This window comes from Sprattus sprattus, assembly GCF_963457725.1.
Source record: "Sprattus sprattus genome assembly, chromosome: 20".
In the NCBI taxonomy this organism is placed as follows: Eukaryota; Metazoa; Chordata; class Actinopteri; order Clupeiformes; family Clupeidae; genus Sprattus; species Sprattus sprattus.
In genome coordinates this window covers 26987709-26997708 of record NC_137918.1, presented here as the reverse complement: position 1 = coordinate 26997708, position 10000 = coordinate 26987709, and the positions used below count along the sequence as shown (strand labels likewise).

Below are 10000 nucleotides of genomic sequence, written 5' to 3'. Positions count from 1 at the left end.
GATTTCATGTCTATCTTTATAGCTGAGTTGGAAAATGTTAAACGCGAATCAAATGTTCTCCCTGCGTACCCCCTGAACCACTTCCCGTACCCCTGGGGGGGGGGGTTGCTCCAGAGTTGATTGGCGTTACCTTGGCAACCACGGTGACAAAGTCCTTAAAGGTCCTGAGCTCCTCCCCCTCGAGGGTCTGGTGTGTGGCCAGCTCCACCCTCAGCAGGTAATGCAGCCCTGACTCCAGATCAGCCATGTACACCTTGGACCTGAAACACACACACACACACACACACGCACACGCACACGCACACGCACACGCACACACACACGCTGTAAGTAATTCATCTCACTTCTCAAACGCCATGGAAACAACACGGAAACAAACAAGGACACAAACACACAAACACACACTTCCAATAACATTAGTCTCATTAGTCTCACTTCTCAAACTCTCTCCACTCTTCTGTGAGTTTGTGGCCATTGTTGGAGGAGTGGGCGGGGTTCTGCAGGGAGGCGGAGTTTAGTCTGTGGACCCCAGGGAGGAGCTTCAGGAAGGAGGAGAAGAAGAAGCGCAGCCTTTTCTGACTGAAAGAGAGAGGGATAGAGAGAGAGAGAGAGAGAGAGAGGGAGAGAGAGGGATAGAGAGATGGAGAGAGAGAGAGAGAGAGAGAGAGAGAGAGAGGGGGATAGAGAGAAAGAGGGAGAGAGGGGGATAGAGAGAGAGAGAGGGAGAGGGAGAGAGGGGGATAGAGAGAAAGAGAGAGAGAGGTAGAGAGAGGGATAAAGAGAAAGAGAGAAAGAGGGAGAGAGGGGGATAGAGAGAAAGAGAGAAAGAGGGAGAGAGGGGGATAGAGAGAAAGAGAGAGAGAGGGAGAGAGAGGGATAAAGAGAAAGAGAGAAAGAGGGAGAGAGGGGGATAGAGAGAAAGAGAGAAAGAGGGAGAGAGGGGGATAGAGAGAAAGAGAGAAAGAGGGAGAGAGGGGGATAGAGAGAAAGAGAGAAAGAGGGAGAGAGGGGGATAGAGAGAAAGAGAGAGGGAGGAAGAGAGGGGGATAGAGAGAAAGAGAGAAAGAGGGAGAGAGGGGGATAGAGAGAAAGAGAGAGGGAGGGAGGGAGAGAGGGGGATAGAGAGAAAGAGGGAGAGAGGGGGATAGAGAGAAAGAGAGAGGGAGGGAGAGAGGGGGATAGAGAGAAAGAGGGATGAGAGAGAGAGAGAGATAGGGAGAAAGAGAGAGAGGAATGGAGAGAGAGAGAAACATAATTAACCATATAATCAGACAAACACAACAGATTTAAAAATAAAACTCTAACCCTCAACACACACACACACACACACACACACACACACACACACACACACACACACACACACACACACACACACACACACACACACACACACACACACACACACACACACACACACACACACACACACACACACACACACACACACACACACACACACACACACACACACACACACACACACACACACACTGAGAGCACGTACGCGTCCATGAGACCGTGAGTCCCATTAGGATGGAAGAGGTAGGTGGCGGGGACGTCTGTGACTCCTAGTCTGTCCATGAGCAGCTTATCAGAACTCAGCACCCGCCTAACACTCACACCCTGATAAGGCATCAGGTCCAGGATCACCTGGGGAACACACACACACACACACACGTTTATAACAGCACCTGCCTAACACTCACACCCTGATAAGGCATCAGGTCCAGGATCACCTGGGGAACACACACACACACACACACACACACACACACACACACACACACACACACACACACGTTTATAACAGCACCCGCCTAACACTCACACCCTGATAAGGCATCAGGTCCAGGATCACCTGGGGAACACACAAACACACACACACACACACGTTTATAACAGCACCCGTCTAACAGTCACACCCTGATAACGCATCAGGTCCAGGAACACCTGGACACACACACACACACACACACACACACACACACACCTCATGGGGACTGATACATTTATAATAAAGAAATGAAAGATGAAACAGAGTTTCCCCTCACACATCATGCAAACAGAAACTCACACACTCACGGTGACTAGTTTCTTTATCATAGACGTGTCAAAGAGGAAACAGAGTTACACCATAATAACAGAAACACACAGAAACACACACACACACACACACAGACACACCTCACGGTGACAGAAACACACACACACACACACACACAAACACCTCATGGTGACTGACACATTTAGAATGATACACCCAGATGGAAGACAATATGGTGGTTAGCATACTTCATCTGGTTGAATCCATTTATAACTCAACCATTTGTTAAATAAACTTTGGCAGGCAGAAAAACAAACTTGCAACCCACATTCCCATTAATGGACCTGTACATTTAAATAAAACACTGCTATTCATAAAAGAGACTATATTTCTAAATTAAAATATCTACACTGGACATGTCCTGCCTCCATATTTCGTGTGTGTGTGTGTGTGTGTGTGTGCGTGCTCATCTGTGGACGTTTCCTCAGCATGACCCCACACACACACAGCCAGAGCATCTGGTGACACTTATCAGCCACTGAGAGAGAGAGAGCCAGAGTGCCTTCTCTACATCCACAGTATACCAGTGGGAGTCTGCTGGACCCTAGACAAACACTCAGTGTCCACACACACACACACACACACACACACACACACACACACACACACACACACACACACACACACACACACACACACACACACACACACACACACACACACACACACACACACACACACACACACACACACACACACACACACACACCCATTGTCTGTCTTCACAATCCTAGTGCATTTCAAGAAAAGCTCCCTGAAATTCAAGTTTCTTAGACCAACACTGCACTTCGTGTTTTAAATTTGACAAACAGCTCTATTCAGTAGCCAAAGCCAGCTTCTACCAACTCCGCACCACTGTCAAAATCAAGTCTTTCCTGTCACCCAAAGACCGGCTAGACTACTGCAATTCCTTGTAAATGGAAATAGCCATTTCTCCCTGTCCCGCCTACAACTAGCCAAAACGTTTGTTTTTAAAGCCCTTAGTGGGAAGGCTCCATCTTATATCACAGACCTCTTAACCTCCTATTCCTTCCACCAGGCCCCTCAGGTCATCCAACTTAGGGCTTCTGGCAGTCCCCCAATCTAAACTGAAATCCAGGCGCTTTTGCTGTTGCAGCACCTACACTGCAAAAATGCTTTTCTAACCTAGTGTTATTACTCTTATATTGAGATGAAAAAATCTAGTTGGTCTTGTTTCTAGCTAAATTGTACTTACCTAGTGCTGTCTTGGTAAGGATATTTTTGCCTATTTCAAGCAAATATTACTTATTTTAAGAAATCTTAACAAGCCACATTTGCTTAACGCACTGGCAGCCAAATTTGCTTGTTTTAAGCAGGATTTTTTGGCTTGTTAAGATTTCTTAAAATAAGTAATATTTGCTTGAAATAGGCAAAAATATCCTTACCAAGACAGCACTAGGTAAGTACAATTTAGCTAGAAACAAGACCAACTAGATTTTTTCATCTCAATATAAGAGTAATAACACTAGGTTAGAAAAGCATTTTTGCAGTGTAGACTGTGGAACAGCATCCCCCTCTCCAGCAGATCAGATCAGCCCCATCTATTGACTCCTTCAAGTCCAGGCTCAAAACTACTTTTATTCCTTAGCATCCGGATCCCCTTGATTTCAGTTGATCATTTGTATATTTGCTTTCTGTTAGAAGTGTTTCTGTTCTTTTGATGTGTATATAGATGCTTAGCTGAGTGTGTTGCTTCTGTTTTTCAATTTGATTTTTATTACATTATTTTAATTTATTTTTTGTGATCTTATTGTTTTGTTTCTGTTTTCTATTTGTTTTGATATTTTATTTTATTGTGATTTAATTGTAAAGCACAGCGTGAGCTGTTTTTAAATGTGCTATATAAATAAATATAACTCCAACATCCATATCAGCTTATTGGCATTTTGCCTGAAGAAAGATCATTTCTGTTGTCATTAACACTGTTGTCTTTAACATTGTTGTCTTTTAACACTGTTGTCATGGACACTGTTGTCATGGACACTGTTGTCTAAACACTGTTGACATTAACACTGTTGGCATTAACACTGTTGTCATGGACACTGTTGTCATGGACACTGTTGTCTTTAACACTGTTGTCATGGACTCTGTTGTCATGGACTCTGTTGTCATGGACTCTGTTGTCTTTAACACTGTTGTCATGGACACTGTTGACTTTAACACTGCTGTCATGGACTCTGTTGTCATGGACACTGTTGTCTTTAACACTGTTGTCATGGACACTGTTGTCTTTAAAGGCACAATATGCAACAATTATGCTTCAGGATTAGGGTTAGGATAAGCAGTAAAATAAAATAACAAAAATTAAAATAACAGCTTTAAAAAAATTGGGGCGCTACAATGACTTTTAACATGGAGAATTGCGTCCGTGCCAATAGCATAGCAGGGTCGATAGGCATATAACTGCATTCTGTAGTTTTGCCTGCCGATGCCCGCCGACCTGACTTTGATTACCTTCTGCCGATCTAGTAAGTAGCTTATTTGCCGTCTTGCTTAGTCTTGTGTAGCACATGATTGATGTTTGACTGTGTAAGGACAGTCGTTGAGTAATTAGTTTGTCATAATGTCAAAGTCAGCACATTTCAAGAGATTTCGTTAGTTTTAGCTGCTAGCATACCTTTAGCGAAAAGCTATTAATCCTTAATGCACCTTTAACATTGTTGTCATGGACACTGTTGTCTTTAACACTGTTGTCATGGACACTGTTGTCATAAACACCGTTGTCATGGAAACTGTTGTCGCCAACACTGTTGTCTTTGTCACTGTTGTTAACACTGTTGTCTTGAACACTGTTGTCATTAACACTGTTGTCATTAACACTGTTGTCACTAACACTGTTGTCTTTAACACTGTTGTCATTAACACTGTTGTCATGGACACTGTTGTCATGAACACTTTTGTCTTGGAAACCTTTTGGCATGGACACTGTTGTCATGGACACTGTTGTCATGGACACTGCCGTTCCTTGAAGCTGAATGAGAGAGTCTCCTCCTACCTCTCGCCCCACATAGGAGTCGGCGTCCTCTATGATAACCGCCGTGTACTGCTCTGACTTCTGGCCCAGTAGCTCCAGGATGTCCTCCGACCTGATTCACACACACACACACACACACACACACACACACACACACACACACACACACACACACACACACACACACACACACACACACACACACACACACACACACACACACACACACACACACACACACACACACACACACACACACACGAGAAAAGCACTCAGGGGATGAGATCACTCACACAAACTCTATTGAGTGTGGTACAGTAGTATGCTTACTGTTTCAGTATTATTACATTACAATACACTACATACATTATACATACAATATACATTCTAGAACCAACGGATGTTCTTCTCATTCTAGAACTAAAGGATGTTCTTCTCCTTCTAGAATTAAAGGATGTTCTTCTCATTCTAGAACTAAAGGATGTTCTTCTCATTCAAGAACTAAAGGATGTTCTTCTCATTCTAGACTCACCTGGAAGGTTCTAGAGGGGGGCAGTGGGAGGGCCAGTCCTGCTTCGTGTGGTTCTGCAGGAAGTTCACCATCATCTGCCTCACAGTCTGCAGCTCTCGGTCAGGACCTACAGCCCAACAAACACACGGTCAGTCCAACACACACACACACACACACACACACACGCACACACACACACACACACACACGGTCAGTCACACACACAAACAAACAAACAAACAAACAAACAAACACACACACACACACACACACACACACACACACACACACACACTTCACTGGGATTCTTACCTCTGTACGTTTTGCCGACATCACTGGTGCTGCCATGTGCTTTGAAATACTGATGAGAGAACCACATCAGATGAGATCATGAGGACAACACAACAGTCTGACTAATAACTAGTCAACAACACACACACACTCTCCAACACACACACTAACAACACACACTTACAACAAACACACTCCCAAACACACACTAACAACACCCACACTCCCAAATACACACTTAACTCACCCTAAAGGTTGGGTAGAAGTGGATCTCAAAGTCCTTGCAGACGTCAAAGTTCTTCTCGTGAGCGCAGTCCAGCACTCCGATGCGGACCGCCTGGTCCCAGTCTAGAAGACAGAAGAGGAGAGAGAACCTTGATTTAGTTCCTCTGTGTCTAGATGAGAGAACCTTGATTTAGTTCCTCTGTGTCTAGATGAGAGAACCTTGATTTAGTTAATCTGTGTCTAGATGAGAGAACCTTGATTTAGTTCCTCTGTGTCTAGATGAGAGAACCTTGATTTAGTTCATCTGTGTCTAGATGAGAGAACCTTGATTTAGTTCCTCTGTGTCTAGATGAGAGAACCTTGATTTAGTTCCTCTGTGTCTAGATGAGAGAACCTTGATTTAGTTCATCCGTGTCTAGATGAGAGAACCTTGATTTAGTTCCTCTGTGTCTAGATGAGAGAACCTTGATTTAGTTCATCTGTGTCTAGATGAGAGAACCTTGATTTAGTTCCTCTGTGTCTAGATGAGAGAACCTTGATTTAGTTCCTCTGTGTCTAGATGAGAGAACCTTGATTTAGTTCATCTGTGTCTAGATGAGAGAACCTTGATTTAGTTCCTCTGTGTCTAGATGAGAGAACCTTGATTTAGTTCCTCTGTGTCTAGATGAGAGAACCTTGATTTAGTACATTACTGGGTGTATTACTGGCAGAAGCTCCAGACAGACAGACAGACAGACAGACAGACAGACAGACAGACAGACAGACAATGTAATACTGAGAGCCTAGGTTAGGCTGCTGCTGCTGCCACTGGGGCCATCTTGAATCTGATGCTGTTTGGGACGACTCCTCTGCAGGAGGAGGCCAGGCAGAGAGAGAGCTGAGGGTCTTTGCCACCGCTGGGCTGGGCAGGGCTGGGCAGTGGTAGGGTCACAGACTCAGCTCAGATGGCAGCTCAAGCCGCACTTTGTCAACGCAAGGGTGCGAGAGAAGAGAGAGAGAGAGAAGAGAGAGAGAGAGAGAAGGAAGGGTGAGAGAGAAGAGAGAGAGAGAGAGAAGGAAGGGTGCGAGAGAAGAGAGAGAGAGAAGAGAGAGAGAGAGAGAGAAGGAAGGGTGAGAGAGAAGAGAGAGAGAGAGAGAAGGAAGGGTGAGAGAGAAGGAAGGGTGCGAGAGAAGAGAGAGAAGGAAGGAAGAGAGAGATGAGAGAAGGAAGGGTGAGAGAGAAGAGAAGAGAGAGAAGGAAGGGTGAGAGAGAAGAGAGAGAAGAGAGAGAAGGAAGGGTGAGAGAGAAGAGAGAGAAGGAAGGGTGAGAGAGAAGAGAGAGAAGAGAGAGAAGGAAGGGTGAGAGAGAAGAGAGAGAAGAGAGAGAAGGAAGGGTGAGAGAGAAGAGAGAGAAGAGAGAGAAGGAAGGGTGAGAGAGAAGAGAGAGAAGGAAGGGTGAGAGAGAAGAGAGAGAAGGAAGGAAGGGTGAGAGAGAAGAGAGAGAAGGAAGGGTGAGAGAGAAGAGAGAGAAGAGAGAGAAGGAAGGGTGAGAGAGAAGAGAGAGAAGGAAGGAAGGGTGAGAGAGAAGAGAGAGAAGGAAGGGTGAGAGAGAAGAGAGAGAAGAGAGAGAAGGAAGGGTGAGAGAGAAGAGAGAGAAGAGAGAGAAGGAAGGGTGAGAGAGAAGAGAGAGAAGGAAGGGTGAGAGAGAAGAGAGAGAAGGAAGGGTGAGAGAGAAGAGAGAGAAGAGAGAGAGAGAAGGAAGGGTGAGAGAGAAGAGAGAGAAGGAAGGGTGCGAGAGAAGAGAGAGAAGGAAGGAAGAGAGAGAAGAGAGAGAAGGAAGGGTGAGAGAGAAGAGAGAGAGAGAAGGAAGGGTGAGAGAGAAGAGAGAGAAGGAAGGGTGTGAGAGAAGAGAGAGAAGAGAGAGAAGGAAGGGTGAGAGAGAAGAGAGAGAAGGAAGGAAGAGAGAAAAGAGAGAGAAGGAAGGGTGAGAGAGAAGAGAAGAGAGAGAAGGCTAATAATACAGGCGGACAGGCTAATCCTGGCATTATTCAGCCGCTCACTGGATTTACTTTAACACAAAACAACTAATTAAGCAAACAATGCAGCCAGGAAAGACACGCCTCCTCCTCGCAGGACAATGCTATTGTGGAGGGGGGGGGGGGGGGCAGCCAACTCTGGATGTGTGTGTGAGGGTTATGAATGCGTCGGCATGTGTGTGTGAGTGTGTGTGTGAGGGTTATGTATGCGTTGGCATGTGTGTGTGAGAGTTATGAATGCATCGGCATGTGTGTGTGTGTGTGTGTGTGTGTGTGAGGGTTATGTATGCGTTGGCATGTGTGTGTGAGAGTTATGAATGCATCGGCATGTGTGTGTGTGTGTGTGTGTGTGTGAGGGTTATGTATGCGTTGGCAGGTGTGTGTGAGGGTTATGTATGCGTCGGCATGTGTGTGTGTGTGTGTGTGTGTGTGTGAGGGTTATGTATGCATCGGCATGTGTGTGTGTGAGGGTTATGAATGCATCGGCATGTGTGTGTGTGTGTGTGTGTGTGAGGGTTATGTATGCGTTGGCATGTGTGTGTGTGTGTGTGTGTGTGAGGGTTATGTATGCGTCTCTGGGGAATCTTGTACTAGACTGGGGATGTAGGGGCATCTGTGAAAGTGCTTCTCAGGAGTGGGGTGGGGGGGGGTCTTGTATTTAACTATGGATGGATGTGTGTGTGTGTGTATGTGTGTGTGTGTGTGTGTGTGTGTGTCTCCACGCCCACCTCAACATGTGCTGCTATCCTCCAGCTGCTCTGCTCCTAAGAGTGTGTGTGTGTGTGTGTGTGTGTGTGTGTGTGTGGGGGGTGTGTGGTACGCCTGGGTCGCGGCGGGACAATGGACACCATGACCCCCATTGTGTGGGTAACAGCTGGTAGGCGGACGACAGCTTGTGCCAACAAAGGTAGAGGCAGACCGTTCAGTGGCACAGACACACACACGCACACACGCACAGACACACAGACACACAGAGACGCACACGCGCGCGCACACACACACACGCACACGCACGCACACGCACACACACGCGCGCACACACACACACACACAGACAGACGCACGCACGCACACACACACACGTACACGTGCACACACACACACATAACACTCTCATCATGACTGACACACACACACACACACACAACAACAAACACACACACACACCTTTCCATAGCTAAATACAAGACCACCCACGCCCCCCCCCCCCCCCCCCCCCCCTTTTCCAGGCTCAAGTGTTGACTGGCTGTTTCCACATGATGTTGGAGCCGTGAGCGGAGATCACATGAGGCTGCCCTGCCCCTCACTAAATGCCTCAGTAGCATGCTGAGACTGCACACACACACACACACACACACACACACACACACACACACACACACGAGGCTGCCCTGCCCCTCACTAAATGCCTCAGTAGCATGCTGAGACTGCGAGGTAAAATAGAATGGATTGGAAAGACTCCATCCATGTCCCACCTCTCTCTTCCAAACACACGGAGGCCATCTTGAGGTAGGAGAGCAGGCTCTAAAAGAAGCTTATGTAGAACACATCAGGCCCTAAAACAAACTACGGAACCTAGCAGAGCCCTTTTCCAGCACACACCCCACTCTGGATACGGGCCACATCGGTTCTACAGGCACACACCCCACTCTGGATACGGGCCACATCGGTTCTACAGGCACACACACCACCCTGGATACGGGCCACATCGGTTCTACAGGCACACACACCACCCTGGATACGGGCCACATCGGTTCTACAGGCACACACACCACCCTGGATACGGGCCACATCGGTTCTACAGTCTACTGCTACCTTAGGACCCGCTGAAGAGTGAATGGTACTTGCTTTGGCCA

At 46.6% G+C, this 10000-nt stretch overlaps 1 protein-coding gene across 1 annotated transcript in view; it reads right to left on the bottom strand.

Annotated features, from left to right (window-relative positions):
- qsox2 (quiescin Q6 sulfhydryl oxidase 2) overlaps positions 1-10000 on the bottom strand; it is a 17117-nt gene that overhangs the window by 5914 nt on the left and 1203 nt on the right. The window contains exons 2-8 of the mRNA XM_080859452.1: positions 6152-6252; positions 5926-5974; positions 5635-5740; positions 5124-5214; positions 1508-1653; positions 436-579; positions 131-260 (exon numbers count right to left, since the gene is read on the bottom strand). Coding sequence (XP_080715578.1) covers positions 131-260; positions 436-579; positions 1508-1653; positions 5124-5214; positions 5635-5740; positions 5926-5974; positions 6152-6252 — 767 coding nt within the window. The remainder of the gene's footprint in view (positions 1-130; positions 261-435; positions 580-1507; positions 1654-5123; positions 5215-5634; positions 5741-5925; positions 5975-6151; positions 6253-10000) is intronic.